Source organism: Alosa pseudoharengus, unplaced genomic scaffold, assembly GCF_046254945.1.
Source record: "Alosa pseudoharengus isolate Yale_2024_CS ecotype anadromous, Long Island Sound unplaced genomic scaffold, YU_APseudo_1.1 YU_APseudo_1.1_scf_4, whole genome shotgun sequence".
Lineage (NCBI taxonomy): Eukaryota > Metazoa > Chordata > Actinopteri > Clupeiformes > Clupeidae > Alosa > Alosa pseudoharengus.
Genome location: NW_027468774.1, coordinates 35278688 through 35297661, shown reverse-complemented (window position 1 = coordinate 35297661; position 18974 = coordinate 35278688). Strand labels below are relative to the sequence as shown.

Below are 18974 nucleotides of genomic sequence, written 5' to 3'. Positions count from 1 at the left end.
CAGTAATATTGCTTTGTCTTGCTATGTGCATTCACTTAGTCTTAAAGGCCCACATAACAGAAACAAGCCAACATTTAGGGTAAATCATGGATACCAGGTGTTGTAGTATTGTATCAAATGATCATAAACAATATTCCAAAATGTATTTTACAACAAACACACAATGAAGTTCATTAGCCTTTTTGTACAAACATTCTTAGAAAAAAGTCAGTAACTTTGGTCTGAGAAAACAACTTCAGGAAAGAGGTGTCATAAACAATTATAGACATTAAAATCAATACCTCACCGCATTCTGGAATTATCTCCTCATTGTAATGCAGAACTCCAAACTGAGTTTTGTATGGAGCCAAATGTCAGATGAGCTCTTGTCCTTCACTATGGAAGTAAAGTTCTCAATGTCCTGGTCACTTACAGTACATTATACATTGACGACAAATTTGTAATGTACTGACAAGCAAATCTAAATAGGCAGCTAGGGCTGATAAGAATGGACAGAACTCCCATTCACAGGATATAATGGATATCCCTGACATTCTCTGTGCAGTGAGTCTCATCAACATAACAGTAACAAAGATTACTGTGACTAACATAAAAAAATCAGTTGTGTATACTTTTATCAGTATTATCAGTACATCATACAGCAGATGATAATCAAGTGTATGCTCTTTAACCCCTGTGCACTGTATTGTTTCATATGTACAGAAAAAAAACAGATATGTCATGTAATACTTCTGTGTGCATCCACATACATTACATTATTATAACAGGGCTTCTCTTACAAACAATACATGGAGGTACTGCCCCCAGCTGGAATAAAAGTGTACTGCAATCTTCTTGGCAGGCAGTTACAACACAGAGCAGCAGCAGCACTTGGCAGGGTAGTCCTCAGAGCTCACTTTGAATTCATTCCCATACACAAAATAAACATAGGTTGTTCCCTTCCACTGGTAGCTGACTCGAGTGATGGGGATCAGCTCGATGGTCTGACGCTGAAACAACACACGTAGAATAGATAAATCAGAAAGAAAAACAGCATTCAAAACAGCATTCAAAACTCCCTTTCGGTCCTTTCACATTTCCATTACCTGCTGCAGGATGCGTGAGGTCTGGGAGTAGTTGGCCGTGTGTTCTCTCACTAGTCTCTCTGATGCTCCAACCACAGCAAGATCAGGGAAGCCTCTCACAGGATATACCTAACCACACACACACACACACACACACACACACACACGCACAGATTAGAGAACACACAATATGAGCAAAACTACAAAAACGTTAATAAATGATGTGAAATCATACGTCAGGGTGTGCATGCACACACACAGATACACTTTATGACAACAGAGACATGAGAGACAGTATCTTAGTACCAGGTATTGGGAATCCTTGTACATCTCCTTTCCTGACACTTTACTAAGATTGTCCACTTTCAGACCGCTAGCCTGCTCCACCACATAGACATCAGTGTGGTTAGTCCTGCAAAACAAGCAATCATGAAACCAGATGCATTGCATTATTATTGACCACTTTAAGGTATTATCGTATCTGTAAAGAGATGTCTGGGGATGATTTTTATATATATTATGTTTCTTCGGTAGGTGAGGGGTGGGGGGCAGTGACAGGACAGTGGAGAGAGTGACAGGAAGTGAGTGGGAGAGAGAAATGGGGTGGGATGGGGAAATGACCCGTGGTTCTGCATATGGTACTGTGGTGCAACTGTAACCAGTTGCACCACATGCGCGCCCCCCCCCCCCCTCCCCCCATGACTAGGAATGATGGCATGATGCCTCACCATTTGACCTTTAGGTTGATGAACATCAGGATCTGTCTCCTGCCATGGCACGTGGAACAGTCACGAGAGCCTTGTCCATGGCATTGACTGCAGCTGTGGATACACAAGGGCACACATGCAGATAAACACAAAATCAAGTAAGTAAGTATAAGTATATATAGTATAAGTATATATACTCTTTTGATCCCGTGAGGGAAATTTGGTCTCTGCATTTATCCCAATCCATGAATTAGTGAAACACACTCAGCACACACTAATCCTGGCGCAGTAAGCTGCCTGCAACAACAGCGGCGCTCGGGGAGCAGTGAGGGGTTAGGTGCCTTGCTCAAGGGCACTTCAGCCGTGCCTACTGGTCGGGGTTCGAACCGGCAACCCTCCGGTTACAAGTCCGAAGCGCAAACCAGTAGGCCACGGCTGCCCCCAACTCTCACTCTATCATCCGTCTAAAGGTCGGGAGATAAGTATTGTATCGGAACGCCCCCTATTACCACTAGTCCCGTGTTTCAGTCCTCTTGCGTGTACGTGCAACTTACAGTTTTTTTCAACTGCTTACACACTAAATCTTTGCTTGTCACACAATTTTCTAAACATGTCCTCCAAACATCATAACCCGACACCAAATCTGCAAAACCATACACTAATTCTCAGTGTTTGACTCAGTTTTCAATTGACTAAAACACATTTTGCAAAACACAACACACAATTTTCTACCTAACACACAAAAATCTAACAGGAAGTAACTTGATTTCGTTCTTCAAACACAACCCATCAAAATGCCACACTAAATCACCAGTGCTTCACTCTTTCTCTTCACATGTGCAAACACTCTTTACTTTACTGAACACCATCCAATCATTGCCTTAGTATAGGTCTATGAATAGATATACTCTCTATATAGGTATAGACCCTTTCAATCTGTTCCTAGAGGATTTCCGGTTGAAATATTCAGAACCAATGCAGATACTTTGAAAATTACAGTAATCGGACTTTAGCTTACAGTAATGTTCTACAAAAAGTTGACTTTATGTAAAATTTGTCTTTTTACTCTATTTTTGTTTGTCCCCATGTTACAGTACCATTAGCTCAATACATTTTTCTGTGCCTCCAGAAATGCCTTAGGAACACTTACTGTAGAATTGTTTGTTTCTGCAGTTGAAAGGGTCTGTAGGCCTATGAATACATACTGTATACGACCCCCCCCCCCCCCCCCCCCCCCCCCCCCCCCACACACACACACACACTTGTCTTTAGAAAAAAACAAAATCAGTGTTTCCATGTACATCTGGTGGTCACTGTATTCTTCTTTGCTTTTTTTCTTGTTTGCTGTAAAATACTGTATTCACAACAGCAAATTATTTGGGAAAAATCACTATTTTTGGTTTCAATATTGCTTGCATTTTTACTGTGTATTTCAACTTCTCTTTGTTGATACCGTAACTTTCACTCTTGTATGGAAATACATATAGAAAGTAGGGGTGTAAAGGTTCGTGTATTCGTATTGAACCGAAATGGTACGGGTGTCACGGTTCGGTGCATGAATTTACACGGAGAATACACGGTATAAAAATACATAAAACTTGTGTGCGGATTAATTAATGTCATGCGCAATTACTGTTAAGTACGAGAGTTATGAGAGTTCTTTAGCGACACCGAACACTAATCTGTAGCCTCGCCTTAGCTCTGAAGCTCTGATTGGCGCCTATGTTTTTTTTTTGTCAGGTCGTCGGTCGAGTCCATAGACAGTAAAAGAAAGATAGCAGCACTAAGCGAGTGGTGGCGACCCACAACAGTTAGAGGATCCGCTGATCTCTTTAAGATCGCAAGTTTAAGAACTTCAGTTACAGTGGTACAGGCGAGAGAGTGGCGGATAAGATGAAACTGTGTGTCGGCGTTGTTCAGCAGTTGTTGGGTATGTGAGTGGAAATATATCGAACAAGCTACTCGAAGCCATCACCCAGATAGGCTACCAATCACTGAAACGAGAAAAAAAAAACACCTCCCCTCCCCTGCATGCGCTTCACCAGCCTTTGGATACACATACAAATAGGGCCAAAACCTATGGCTTAAATTACATTATTTCGTAATGACAGAAAGCTATGTAAATCGCGTGGTAATTACCTTTATGTCAGGGTAACTTGTAACTTCTCACATGAGGAGCTGGTAGTGTTAAGTGCATAGACGGTAAAAGAAAGTGTCAACGCTAACCAGGCTAATAAACAAACCATGCTACGGTGAGTTAAAGCAGTGTTTCCCAAACTTTTTTTCTGGGGACCCACTTTTTAAAAATGACAGACTATCGCGACCCAACTCGTGACTGTGGTAGTTAACAAACTAGATCCTAATAGAAAGCTGTTAGCTTTCCTAATCTATATAAGGTATAAGCTAGGGGTATTAAACAACATAAATTGTCACTAGGCTATGCTGGCGACCCAAATAAAATCTCCTAAAAGAAATAAAATAAAATCTCCTACGACCCACCTGTGGGTCGCGACCCACCCAGGGAACCAATGAGTTAAAGTCGAAGGGCAAAGTCACGTGACTTCTAGTTGTAGGCCCTAGTCTGTTTATGAAATGAAAGGAGCGATTTCGTTGTGATATTTTCACAGTTAGTAGATTATTACTGTACACACACTGAAAAAATATTGAGGCAAATTGTAGGTCTTCCTTAAGTGGATTTTTAAAATCATTATTCTATGTAATTTGCACTTTCAGAAATAAGAGATGCTGTAGGCCTATTTTCAGTTTTATAACTGATTGTCTTATTTTGTTTACAAGTTACAGATGGAGTCTGGGTACTTATTGTACTGTTTAGCCTACATCTTACACACTTCAGGCTGTTGCAGATAGCTCAGGGAAGAGACTGTATGGCACTAGGTGGTACAGCCTGAGACATGCACAATAAAAAAAAAATGCTTTCTGCATTTTTGTTTTGCTTTTCCCTCCATTGTACCGAACTCGTACCGAACCGTGATGTCCGAACCAAGTATGAACCGAACCGTGACTTCTGTGTACCGTTACACCCCTAATAGAAAGCCTAAGACAGAAGAGCTTTAGGTTTTGAGCAACAGTGTGTACATGATGTATCCAAAATGTCATATTATGACAAAAGTGTTTGTAATGTGAGGCGAATGTTTGCTTTAAACATGTGTTTTTGACATTTTGAATGTTGTGTGTCATTTTGCTGGAGATTTGGGGCATTTTGCATTTTGTGTGAGCAGTTGTGGGTTTTGTGTGTGGAGTTTTGAAAAATAGACACAGAGTTTTGAAAACGTGTGTAAACAATTGTAAAAAACTGTAATATTCATTCCCCTAACAACCAGGACGATGGATTCCGGCAAAAACTTAAGATCCCATCCGGAAAGGGTATATAAATTGTCTTTGTACCGAAAATTTCAAACTACAGTCACTATAAGTGGTTTAAATAGTGTTATAATGCTGCATGTACATAACTGCATGAAGTAGTTGGTGGAATTTTGAAGTAGCGACGAGAATTCTCAGTCTAACCATTCATGTGCCATTGAAAGGGTGGAAATAAACGACCCACCAGGCCAGCACTAACATCCGAGCAACGAGCGCGGTAAACAAAATCGGACATTTCAGGCAGTAAAAGCCCCGGTAAGAACCAAACCAGATTTTGTTCAAATCTACACACCTAGGGCTACTGAAAAATGTAAGGTTAATTTATCAAATGTTATTTTGAAGTATTAAAAAACATTGTTGTTTTAGAATTTTCGAACGAAATGGGTGATAATTGGAGGTGTTACGATATAAAAGAGTATGGTCTAAATATGGTAGTGCTCTTTATTCTATATCCTGTCACAAGTTCTGTCTCTGTCTCTAATTTTGAAATCTTGAGAGAGTGAAACTTACTTATCTCTTCCTCTTCCATTGCAGGACGAGCAGCGATCATTTCCATGGCGATATCCAGAGCCATTGCACACCCAGCAAACTTTCTGTTGGGAAAGAAACAGAAAAATACGAGGGTGTAAATGTTACCCTAGAGAGCTTTTAACCAGATTGCTTTGGTTTATGATGGTCACTTAAGCAGTCTTTTTGTTAGACACATACAGTGGGTCAAATGTCAGTGTTACGTGTTGTGTGCAGAGCCAGTACGTAGGTAGGTACCAGCCCTGTGTTGTGTGTTGATCGCATGAGATACTCACATTGCCGGCTCCAGCACAGTCTTTGCATGGGGTTCTGCCCATCCCAAGGCATACATAGCAATTCTGCTCAGGGCAGAGAGAGAGCGAGTGAGACAAGCAGTCCAGTCATCACATTCCATACAGACATTTATATGTCATTTGAAAAAGACAATTAGAGAGAGAACATAGCAATTCTGCTCAGGGCAGAGAGACAAGCAGTCCAGTCATCACATTCCATACAGACATTCATATGTCATTTGAAAAAGACAATTAGAGAGAGAGAGGGAGATAGAAAAGGGGAGAGAAAGAGAGAGGCGGGAGAGACAAAGAATATACCTTCACAGATGAAGTGTAGGGCACTCTGATATCTTGGGTATGATCCTTGAAGAAAGCTGGAGCCTGGGCAGGGACGTCCCAAGGGCCTGGAACTGCTTGTGTGAAGGCATCCACAGGTTGCCCTAACACATGTATACAAACACACACACAGTAAAAACAATTCTCATGTCATTAGCAGTTAACAGCTTACACATAAAATGTGAAATTTACATGATGTGTGATGGGATCTGGCACTCAAAGAATATACATTGTGCTTTAAAATGCAAGACACATATCACAAGAATATTGGTTGTGTTGATGTGTTGTGGTTAGACCTATATAATACACTCTTGCCATTACAACCCTCGGCACCCTGAATAGCCATGCACTTATGTGTTGACTAAATAAGTTGCAATATCTCATAATGAACTTTTGTATTAAACTATTTTCCACAATCTAAAATTGAAAATGCAAAAATGTATTTAAAATGTCTAACCATACTAAATGAGACCAAGTTTCAGAAAATGAGAGCAGTTGTAAAAAATGTCAACAATGTGATCGATCATGGCTTTGAAATTTTACCATTGTAGGGCTCCTGGCTCCATTCAGTAGATCTTGACTCATTGAAGGTCTCTAGGCGATACTGAAAAGACAAACATAAGAATAGGTATAAGGACTGATTGTTGTTTGCTTATGCATGTTTGCACATTCTGTGTGTGTGTGTGTGTGTGTGTGTGTGTGTGTGTGTGTGTGTGTGTGTGTGTGTGTGTATATATATATATGTGTGTGCAGTGTTGGAAAGTTCACTTTCTGCATAAATTAGTTCAAAGTTCAGTTCACACATTTCAAAATGAACTAGTTCAGTTAGGATCTGTCTTGTCTTTAGATTTTTTATTTGCTTGCACATAGCTTGAAAGGCTAGCCGGGTGCTTCAGTTCAATGTGGATGTGACTGAAGTGCGGATTTTCTTTTTGAAAACAGGTGGGCAAAGTTTGTGCAGAAATTTAAGATTTTTCCCATCCTCACCGACCTCGTCATAAAACTCGTTTATATGATCTTACGACGCCTCCCTGCTGCTTTTCGCATACATTGGCCTAACTGCTGTCTGATCCATAGACAGTAAAAGGTCGGATCCATGCTGCTTTTTGTTTTGATGACACATGCAGCGGTGCAACATTGGTGGCTGGTGTTGCCAGATTGGGTGTTTTCCGCTACATATTAAGGCCTGTTTACAGTGTGTTTTAGCCGGGTTTTTGGCAGGAAGGCTCTATAGAAATCTGGCACCATATTGAACGAAGTTAAACTGAGAGAGCGTGCCGTTGTAGTGAGAAATTCCAGAGTGTATGCATTTTAACATTCATTTTAATCATCACCCTAGCCTTTGATCATGCCAAACCCTTTGTCGACCAAACTGCTCTTGTGACCTTGTCAATCAAATGCTCACATGACCCATTGTTACTAGACGATCATGAGAACCACATGGGGACACATGACGACAATTAATCAGTTCATGATGAGTCCTTTCCTCTTGACACAATCAAAGAGGGTGGGCTACACTTTAAATGCAGAGGGAAGACGCAGCTCTAGAGGTTCAGTTGGCCGCCGCCATAAGCGGTGAGCTATGCTGGCCTCCGAGCTCATATGCTGGCCTCCGAGCTCGTAGTTCTAACACCATTGTTAACCAATAAATGTTTCACCATGTTCTCAGTTTTCAAACCTGCCTCTGTCTGCTCGCACTCAATTTTTCTTACAACACCGTTTACAGACACCAGAATGAATGAGTTCACAGTAACGTTCATCAGACAGTAATACAGTACGTTCAGTTTGCATCGTTCAATGAACGTGTTCAGGCACAACACTGTGTGTGTGTGTGTGTGTGTGAAAGAGAGTGCACCCTTCACCCTGTAGGTGTTGAAGGCCTCCATTCTGGTGATAACTCCGTTTCTGGCTGGGTCAGAGCTGTAGCAGCACTTGCTGGAAGCAAACATGATGAAGGCGTCTCGGGCCGTATCCTCAGTGATGGACGGAATGCTGCAGAGAAGAATGCAGCAACATGGTTACGGTAGCAACTCGAAAAATAACTCCCAAAATAAAACAGCTCAACTTTCAACATTCTGCCACTCATGCAAACAACACAGTTGAAAAAAATGTATGGTCTCAAATGTTACCAGCTAAAGTAATTATGCACCAACATAGTTTCCATAAATAATACTCTGGAATTTTTTGAGTGTGAAAGATTAAATTAAAGGTGCAGGCAGCCACTGTGCCCATAAAAAAATGTTGCCACAGGTAGGAATGAGCTACCTCTCTGGTGGGTTTTGTTTGGTCCTGGTTAAACAATTGATGTATGTTGTTTTGGACAAAAGCTAAGCTAAAAGCGATTTACAGCAGTAGATTAAACATAAACAATCGCGACTTCCTGCGCAATCACTGAGTACACCTTTAATGACTTGTGCCCATTCAGCAAATACAACAAATATTCAGCAAGGCTGCAGAATTCTCTGAAAGCATGTGAGAAGTAAACAAGACATAAGTATACATGCAATGCATGCCAAGAAGTATCTCTTTGAGCAATCCCATGGCTATAAAAGGAGAGATATAACAAATAGAGAATGTTTTCCTTAACTGGCCCTAGTTCCGCAGATCAATACATTAAACCAGGGTTTTTCAAAGTGGGTGCCGCGGCCCTGGTGTGTCGTGACGCATGCTCAGGGGTGCCACGGAATAGTCCAAAGTTTGATAATTTTTTTTTTTTTTTTTTTAAATAGCCACAATATAAATTTCAAAATACAGTTGTGATAGAGGGACATATGTTTTATGCACTTCAGTTGAAGGCCTATTCCTGATATTTCTGTTCATATTCTGTTCACTATTTTTTCAAAAGTTCTATTAAATGAGTTGAATTAAAGAGAGCGGTTCATTTAAATAAAACAAAAATGAGATGAACCTCACCTTCTCATAGTAATGCTATAATAAAAGCAGTTATGGCCTATCCAACATATCACAAGGCTAAATAAAATGGCATGAAGTACATGTAATGCACAAAGGAGGTTGAGATAGGGATGCCGTGGATCGAGAGAGAGATATTTAGGGGTGCCGTGAGCCATAAAAGTTTGGGAACCACTGCATTAAGCATTGCTCACAGCTTATACACTTAAATGCCAACTTAACGGTCAACTGTGTCCAGTCCACCACTTCACCACAAACAACAGAAAAAAACACCTTGAAAATAGGGCTGACAGATATCGTGATTTGAATGTCAATGAATTGATTCAGTTCAATATTCCAAATGTCTCGTGCCGCTTCTGATTGGTGAACATGCCTGGTGCGTAGGAGGTACAGCACTCCTGATTGGCTGAAGCTCACCGGCCAGGGGTTTTGTGTTTCTTGCACGGTGTGCACGCTCACCAATCAGAAGTGGCACAGTCAAGCAGGATGACAAGATTAACTGACCACGATTATTTGTAGCTTTTGCGATTAGATAATTGCATTGGTTCATATTGCGATTGCCGACTGCAATAACTGTGCAGCCCTACTTGAAAACCACACTCGCATGATAACACTGCCTGACAGGATGTTTTACATAGAAGCATCTTCCTGCACACTGCAGCAAATATAAGTCAATTCTTCATAAAAGAGTAACTTTCCCTGGGATTCTTCCAGGGGCCTTCTGCAACAGATTGAGGATCAGACTAAAGGGTCTTTATATAATAATCAATGTTTATTATTAGTATCATTAACTATTATGTGCCATATTCATGCTCCTATCTATCATTGAGGGTACCGAGGTCATCTATATTTTTTTCCTTCAGGTTTTGTTTCATTTAATAAGTGAAAATAAAGCTGGCGAGACAAATATCACTGCAAATTCAGCATCCCGCAACACATAGTTGCAGCTACAATCTGACTTCTCAAAACGAGGGCACAATAATGTCAGCTGGACTATTGTTATTTTGGATGGATAATTGATGCTATTGTGGATGGATTATACAGGTGCATCTCAAAACATTTGAATAACATGGAAACGTTCATTTTTCCTGTAATTTATTTTTTCAAGGCTTTTTTTGGTTTTAATTTTGATGATACTAATTTTGATGATTACGGTGTGCATCTCATGGAAATCAAGAATCCTGAATCTCAACATTTTAGAATTAAGAATTTATAATACAGAAATGTCGACCTGAGAGGAGCTCTAATCAGCTAATTAAATCAAAACACTGACAATGTTTTCCTGAGTCTTTAATTTCTCAGTCCGGGCAGGACAATGGGCATTTCCACAATATTCTATTTTTTTAGATGCACCTGTATTGTTCATAAGCATGACCCCAACATAACCTTTTGTCAAATAATATTATGGATCAGTTATTTAGTCTTTTGTGGTTTCAACAAGAGAGAGAAAAGGAAGGACCCTCCCAAGTGAGGGATAAGTGACCCAGACTCAACAACAACCAATTGAAATTGGCACCAGCCACCACCAGCCAAATCCTGGTAAAACGTGAAAGTTAATTTCCATCACTGACACAGACACACACACACACATGCACATACACACACCACTGACTTTAAAGCTTAGATGTAGCGGAATTACCAGTATTGTGCAATTGAAATCGTACAACTGAAATCTGACAGTAATCACTGTCTATAGGTAGCCTATAGTAGACTACGCCCTATAGGTTACAACACGTTCAATAGTTCACATCCCTGTTATCAGGGATGGATTACTGAATCTGAAGTCTCAATCTGTCCATTTCTTTCCATTTTTGACCTTGGTATTTTAAAAGTCCTGACCATAGTAACACATTGCAAACACATTGCAAACCTTATCATGCCATAATCATGTGATTTAGCAGTGCTGTTATAGGTTTGACAGTACTGCATTATGGTAACAGGCAGCAGTACAATTTAGTCAGGTCACAAGTTAAATCAGAAAGAGAGAGAGAGAGACAGACCAAGAGAGAGATCTTACTTCCAGTCTGGGTGTGTTTGTCCTGGCTCAGGCATAGGCACTGGCACAGTTGGCATAGGTGGAGGCAGAAATCCACCTGTCAATATGAAGATGAAGGAAAATTCCAAACAAAGCATCAACTTACATTCATACATAATAGCCTACTGACTTACACTGAAATCCTGTTCCCCGGAACTCACCTCCTCCCATCACGGTTCCCTCGTAACCCGGGACGTTGTCAAACATGCTGGCGGGCGGCGCAGAAGGAGCGGAGGGGTCTGACACGGGCGGGGCGAACATAGCTGAGACAAAAAACCATACAAACCAGTTTGTGTGGAATCTCTATCGGAAGATCAACGTTTATTTATTGGTATATTTGTTAAATGATTGTGAGGCGCACCTAAAATTAGGGTACATATACATCCTACAAACAGCACACATCTCTGAAACATTGTATCAAAAGCTTTAGAGTATTAAACTCCAAGAAAACTACGTTAAAGTAGTTTCGATGTCGGATAATATGAGCTGACGAAATCGAAATTCCTACTCATTAAATCTCTCCAGATTGACACAGTCGTTGGCTGAAGTTCAATTCTAAATTGAGATGTCTTGCTGCGAACAGCACTGATGTGCGTAACTTGTAACTTCATCAGCTGTTTGGAAGTAAATCATTTATAGCCTATACATGCTCGCCCGTATTACGCGATGTTTCAGAATCGCAGTGGCGACATTTAAGACAAGAATTTGTTTTAATGACTTACCTTGACCTTCCTGTGGACTGTACATGGTCTATCCAACTGTGGAACTAACTTCAGTAGGCTAACACCTAATGCGAAAGAGTCCTGGGATGTTTCAAAATCCATACAGCTTGAAATACAGGAAGGACGTTCATGGTTTTTCACCCAATCGACGCAGGGTGGCGGCCATCCACACCTGATTCCTGTTGGTACTAGCCTAGTCTAAGTTCTTGTAGGTAGGCTATTTAAATTATATGGATATTTGCATCAGTGTTGCTATTATAGGCCAGGCAATCCATGTAATTACAAAACTACTTCACCTACATAGGAATCCGGGGAACCCCCCCCCCCCCCCAAAAAAAAAAAAAGAAAAAAAAAGAAAACTGTTTGTGCCATAGCCTGCATCAGCACATCATCATCATCATCATCATCAACACTCTGTTCCAGTCTTTAAGCTACAGTTTGATCAAGGCCTAACTTAGGTTACATGATGATCTGCATGGAAAACACATGGAGTAGGCTACAAATCTATAAGGTCAGTACCTACCTGGAGTAGCGGGTGCTGCTGGGCAGTAGCCAGGGTTGTCACTGCCATAATACGGTCCATGCCCACTGCGAAATAGTTCATTTAACGTTAAAATCAGATTTCACGGTGTGATTAATCGATTGCTGAGGGCCACTATAACTTTCACTTTCACATTAACTTTGGGTCTTCACATACGATCCTCTTAGTAGTAGCCTAAGTTACACAAAGTGCTTGAAAATGTAGCCAACCTTCGCGTTACGCACCTTAAAAGTCGTTGATTCTCCATGAAAATGTGTTGTGTTCGTCAAAGACCCAGCGAACAAGAACGTGTGCCTGCCAAGGAGAAATGATCATGTGATGGCAATGAGGAAATAGTCAGATTTAATCATCAACTTGATGAAACAGTTGTATTGACTATAAATCGCCAACTCAGTAAACACGCTTGTCGACTCTTCCTATCTATACAGTTCTTTGACACCCTTAGGCCTACACTTCCACTTTAAACTCTGTGACCTATAACACCGTTATCACTTTTAAAATGTCGTAGGCTACACTTAACATCCACTTTCGATTTTGTATAAATTAGGAAACAGCCGTGACGCTTCTTAATCGAGACAGAGCAGACCTCTTCCATTAATACTACACCAAGTCAAAGCATGACACACCCTATTTCAATGAATCAGATTGTCAGTTACATTTGTGGATAACATACATGATAAATATAGGTGATAACTAGGCCTTCTTAAAATATATAAAAATGGTTTAGCCAATCAAGGAGGCAGAAAAGCTGCAGTCTCTGTGACCTGTGACCATAATACCTCCATGCCTGTGACAGCCTGAAAGAATGTGGAGGAAATAGAATTCAGTCACATGATGCATTTTGCTCATTGACGTTTTGATTTTCCCTCTTAACAAAAGACATATTTTAACCTAGCCTAGAAAATGCAGATACCTGTTTAAATGTGATATTGGCTCTTGCTTGTACTTAACACTAATTCATCATTTGTGTTGCACTGATGCCATGCCATTTAGGCAATTGTTATGTGTCGCTATGAGATTAGGGCTAATGATTATTCATGTTGAATGCATTTCAAATTATTTTAAGACAAGACCAGTAAAAACCAGTGATATTAAGGTTTGCGTTTATTTCCATTAAAATCCCAGATACTCTGCCTCAAACATAAATATTTTATCTATAGAGGTACTTTGGATGGAGATCTTTATATAAATAAAGATTATTATTATTATTATTATTATTATTATTATTATTATTTGATATAGGCTACTTTGGGAAGTAGGTATCTACAGCATCAGTTGGATGACTGGGCCTCAGAGAAATTTGTCTTCAGCATCAAACCATGAGGTGGCCTACATTGTCAGGAAGCATTCCTCTAACGTGAGCATAGCCATGTGTAGGCTACTCTGTGTTTGGATGGGTGGAGGGCTTTGCCAGACTGCATCTCTGCAGTGTTCTGCTCAGTCCATCTGTCTGTGGGTAACAGGCAGCCAGAAGCATGCCGCTGCGTTACACACACCAGTACACACACACACAAACCCATGTAGTTCAACAACATCACATACATTTTGCTAAGCTACACACACTACCATACACAGCCAAACATACATTGCTCTGGTACAGCATGCTGTATTTTAAAAAAAGCACACCAAAAGCTGCAAACTAGCATGATGGCTTTGCAGGTGATTCACCTTTTAAAAATGTGGATGTGAAGAGTATATGTGCATATTGTGTTACACTTTCAGTATCATCACAATGTGTGCAGGGCTGTAGTGACGCTAAACGCAAGTAAACACAGTTCATCCACCTCTGAAATGTCAGGAATAGAGTTTATTCACCTCTTATTAGAGTTTATCCACCTTTCAAAGGAGTTAATTCACCATTTGCAACTTTTAACATTCAAAAATCACACTGTAGTATCCAGATTCAAAATATGTACACTCATCAATATTTATACCACTGGTATTATTATAAACATTGAACAATAACCGCCACCATCATCAAACATTATCAAACATCATCCATCATCCAACCATCATCATGAATGCCTTTTTAAAAAATCTGTTTACCCACCTCTTATTTTACCACTACACTCTTGAATATGTGGTATGAGGTTTAAACCACAAATGTTTTCATTTTACATGATGTCTAAGAGATGTGACCTCTGTCAGTCCTCCATTGTGTTTGCCAGACTGTTTCTCTCAATATCTGATTTAGCTCTTTTAGTCCTCATTTCAGCGTATCGTGGGATCGTCCCACTCTCCACTTGGCTCTTGCTGTGATTTGACATTTTACATCTGTTGGCTTCTTTTCATCGTGTCTTTCTGTCGCTTCATCATGCTGGCGCTATTCCAACTGGGTGGAGACCGTGTGGGACGAAGGTGCATATCAGAGAGAGACAAGCGTACAAGCTAAAGAAAGTGGCAGAGACAGACAGAGAGAGAGAGAGAGAGAGAGAGAGAGAGACGCTTTTCTCCCCCTCTGCTTGTTTACAGTGATGCTTGAGAGACCAGAAGAGCGGAATGTGGCGAGTTACCTGCAAGCTGAACCCCAAGCATCTCCCGCAGGCTCTGAGCCGCGCCGAGCCTCTGAAGAAGGGAGCAGTCGGGGGTGTGAAGGGGAAGAGGAGGATGTTCTCCTTCTCCCTCAGGTGCAGAGTTGGAGTCATCAGGGGACGGACCAAAGGTGAGGGGGCAGATCAGGGTTTAGAAATGAAAATCATTTTGATATCAGCAAGTTAGAGGTTAGTATTTGCATTCATTGGGGAAGGAGGGTTTAAAATAGAGTTTTTGTGTCATAGGCTTGAGTCGTCATGGCACAGTTTGGACAGTATGAGTAATGGCATTGTTGTGGTTTGTATAGGTGTGAGAAAGACCCTAATACTGGGTACTTTCCGTTTAATTACTCAAATTAATACTGTTTTCAGTATGAATGCACAATATTTGGTGAAAGTTATTTGGACAGTGTGTGTGTGTGTGTGTGTGTGTGTGTGTTCTGTATGCTATCTGGAATCACCATGGAGCCACCATGTTTGACTTGAGGGTCATATCACTCAGTTCAAATTATTTGCATTTTGTTTTATTGTATATGTTTGCTTATGTAGGTTTTTTTTTGAGGACTTGAAAAATTATCACTTGGGCCACTGATTAAAACAGAAAACACAAAAAAATGAATGGAATTGAATTAATTGCCATATGTCTTCAACTCCTTCTAGTTTTCTGCTGTACTTGCCCAGTCAACCCAATGGAGGGCAGTGTCATTTCAAAACAGACCTTTCACAGTCTGAAACAGTGAGCAGTAGTCCAGTTCCCTCCAGTTCCTCACACACATCAGCAACTGCTGCCTCATGTGTGTGTGATCACAAGCCGCTGTTGCAACATTACATTACTCAAGCCATTCTTTGTGGGAGTATTTGAGGAACACGGGAGATCAATAGTCTCAAAACAGTTCTCTTGAGTTCTGAGAGTGCTGCGTCCTTTGCTCCTCCTCTTGAGCACGAGTGTGCAGTAGTGGAGGATAGAACATTACAGCACGAGACTGTGAAAGAAATCTGTGTTATGTGTATGATTAAGTCAGAGAGAGAGAGAGAGGATAATGTCAGTAGCTCATTGTCCAAATCCATCTGTGACTGACCTATTGTGTCTATTATTCTAAACGGGAACTAAATGCAATGAACCAATCTGTGTGTGAACACTGAACAGCTTAAAAAGAAAGGTCTGAAGGGGTGAGAACAAAAGTAAAATGGTAAAAGGGCATCATGATCTCCTCTGGCACTGTGATGTTTGTTGATGTGCATTACTGCAATTTATTCCCAGAAGTTTCGAGAAACATTGATCACATCGGTCTGAAATATGAAGCACTGGATGGTATACACTCTCTTTTGTGTGCATGCCTGTGTGTGTGTGTGTGAGTGTGTGTGTGTGTGTGTGTGTGTGTGTGTGTGTGTGTGTGCAGTTGATTGAATTGGTTTTCTTCTCATTGTGCAGGATAAAATGCTTTGAAAGAGTGGGAAACTGGTATATAATCTGGCTGTGAATAACGTGCCTGAGTATAATTAGGCACATTGTTTATTTGGAGTGTGTGATACATTGAAAGGGATGTAAGTGTTATTGCTAATTATGTGTGTTGTGCAAGTGTATGTCTATGTACTGTATGTGTGTGTGTGTGTGTGTGCGTGTGAGTGTATTGTGTGTGTTGGGGTATGCGTTGGGGCAGTGTGTGGGAGGTGGGTGTGGTATGGAGGGTGACAAATGGTCAAACAGGTGTGGAGAGTCATGTTGTCCTTAGAAAGGCAGAAGGGGGGCAGCTGAACGGATGTTAAGCGTGTGTTTTGTTCAGTTGCACTGACACACGCAGGTTATTTTTGTACATTGCTTTCATTCATTAGGAGCAATATATCACAACATCTAGAAAAGGCTGTCAGGATACATTACAGTCCTCATAGTGAAGCCAAAGCTTTGAACAGAAGCAGTCTGTATGAACATTTGTTGTTGTCGTTTCTTTCTCCCATAGCAGAATGTGTAAGAGAGAAGTGTCACATAGCGCGCCAACGCCTGCTAATTTGTGTTATAAACAGAGTTCTCCCAGATATTACATGTTTGTTATGAGGACCAAAGAAAATCTTTGTTATGTATCTAGTATTTGTTTATAATATTCACATTAACACGTGCCATTGAGTAGTGACAGAAATTCTCAGTGAATAATTTGCACACATGAATGCACACATGTGCATATATTTCTCTACCACATGACGGATGGTTTTGTGATGGTAAGTCGTTTGAACAGGCAGAAAAGTGATGTACGTGAGAGGGTCGAATATGCGGTTGTATGTGTGGTTGTGTGTGTTAGTTTGAGGGGGGTTGGGAAGTGTGGCAGTGATTGTAACTGCCTACTGTATTTGTCAAAGAAAGTGAGGGGAGGGTGGCGTGTGTGAGGCTGCCTTTATGCCACAGGAGCTTGGGGTGTATGTGTGTGTGTGTGTGTGTGTGTGTGTGTGTGTGTGTGTGTGTGTGTGTGTGTGTGTCTGTGTGTCTGAATCATATCCCTCTGGCAAAGAGTGAGGCTCCTGTCACACAGCAAGAAGCAATTGTCTCTAGGAGGGAAAAACTGTGATAAGGCAGCAAACGATTGGTAACACAATGTTAAGAGAATAAGACACAAAATCACAGAAGCCAGAAAGAGAGACAAGTGAAATGAGAAAGAGTGGGGGAGCAGACAAAAGGCACAAGGAGTGAATGAGAGAAAGACAGCAAGGTAGAGAGAGAGAGAGAGAGAGAATGTAGAGAGGACAGAGACTGAGAGAGAGCTGTGAATCAGACCACTCAGAGTCTGTTTAAGGGACACGGCTCATTCACGCTTGAAAGGACTGCTGGTCTCTCTCAGTCGCCTGTTCTCACAGCAGGGACGTGCTCTCTCTCTCTCTCTCTCTCTCTCTCTCTCTCTCTCTCTCTCTCTCTCTCTCTCTCCCTGAGCACAACCTCTCTGATTCACCCCCGACCAGACGACACACCGAGTCTCCCCTTGCTCTGCAGAGCTGCCTCCTTCTCTAGCTGCGTCCCTCCGTCTGAGCGCCGGACCGCTGCACAGACGAGCTGACCGCAAGGGGCCCCTCCTGGAGGGAGAGAGGACGGTGCTGTCGCTCTCCTCCGTCCCCGCCCCCTCTCGCTCTCTGACAGCGTGCGCGTGTGCCTGTGGCAGTAGCAAGGCTCCGACTGACCGCCCGGGCGTCCTCAGGACTCACGTGGGAGCACTGGAGTGGTGGAGGAGCGGCCACAAGGGCTCGAAGACTCGGAGACTCGCAGGAAGGGGAAGCAGGAGGACTCGTGCGTGTTTCCGACTCGCTCTTTGGATGCTTCTGCAGAGACGGTGATGTCTACTAGGCATGTGGGACAGCTTGCAAGTCCGTGAGGATTCTTCAGTGCTCTGTTCTGCGGCTCCTTCCTTGGGTCATGAGCGTTGGATGGGAGACCAAGTTCTTGTCTGGAAAAGGAAAAGCGCTGTATTAATTGTGCATCTGGCGCGTTGGCTTGTTCCGCTGTAGAACTCTCAGCCCAGAGCCTCAGCCCAGTGCTGTGGGTCGTGGAGAGGACTTGAGTAGGAGCGTATACACTCACCTTTGGAGGCGTGTGTGTGTGTGTGTGTGTGTGTGTGTGTGTGTGTGTGTGTGCGCGGAGTAGATGGAGTTGTAGTGTTCAGCCATGCTCTGTGGCCTCAGGAGAGAGGGGAGGACAGGCAGCACTGGTAAGATTTAAACCACACACACACACACACACCTCACATGTGCATTTAGACTTTCATAAACACACACTCTACAACTCAAAAACTCCAAAATGACACATTCTGCACACAAACAACCACACTGCCACAACAGCATGTTTCACACTGTCACACCTTGCTTACATGTTGACACCAGTGCTGTATTGAGCTTCTCTTATACCAACAGAGGCTTAAGCCTTTGGTTCTTTGCTAGTCGAATAATAGGAATATGGTTCTGGTTGTTTT

General features: G+C 41.7%; 2 protein-coding genes across 3 annotated transcripts in view; one reads left to right on the top strand and one right to left on the bottom strand.

Moving 5' to 3' along the window:
* Positions 1-100: 100 nt before the first annotated feature.
* ssuh2rs1 (ssu-2 homolog, related sequence 1) lies at positions 101-13294 on the bottom strand. 2 transcript variants are annotated; one of them, XM_076266031.1, is made up of 14 exons: positions 13276-13294; positions 12721-12790; positions 12479-12543; positions 11395-11496; positions 11216-11291; positions 8151-8280; positions 6832-6892; positions 6271-6392; positions 5956-6018; positions 5663-5745; positions 1793-1885; positions 1371-1476; positions 1086-1193; positions 101-989 (listed from the first exon to the last, which is right to left on the bottom strand). In XM_076266031.1, the coding sequence occupies exons 2-14, from the start codon at positions 12741-12743 to the stop codon at positions 846-848; spliced, it is 1176 nt and encodes a 391-aa protein (XP_076122146.1). In that variant the 5' UTR covers positions 12744-12790; positions 13276-13294; the 3' UTR covers positions 101-845. The 2 variants fall into 2 exon arrangements, with proteins under 2 accessions (XP_076122146.1, XP_076122148.1); XM_076266033.1 differs by lacking the exons at positions 12479-12543; positions 12721-12790; positions 13276-13294 and adding an exon at positions 11956-12251.
* Positions 13295-14986: 1692 nt separating this feature from the next.
* Positions 14987-18974, top strand: part of grip2a (glutamate receptor interacting protein 2a) — a 34642-nt gene continuing 30654 nt past the window's right edge. Inside the window, exon 1 of the mRNA XM_076266030.1 lies at positions 14987-15158. Coding sequence (XP_076122145.1) covers positions 14996-15158 — 163 coding nt within the window. The 5' untranslated portion in view covers positions 14987-14995. The remainder of the gene's footprint in view (positions 15159-18974) is intronic.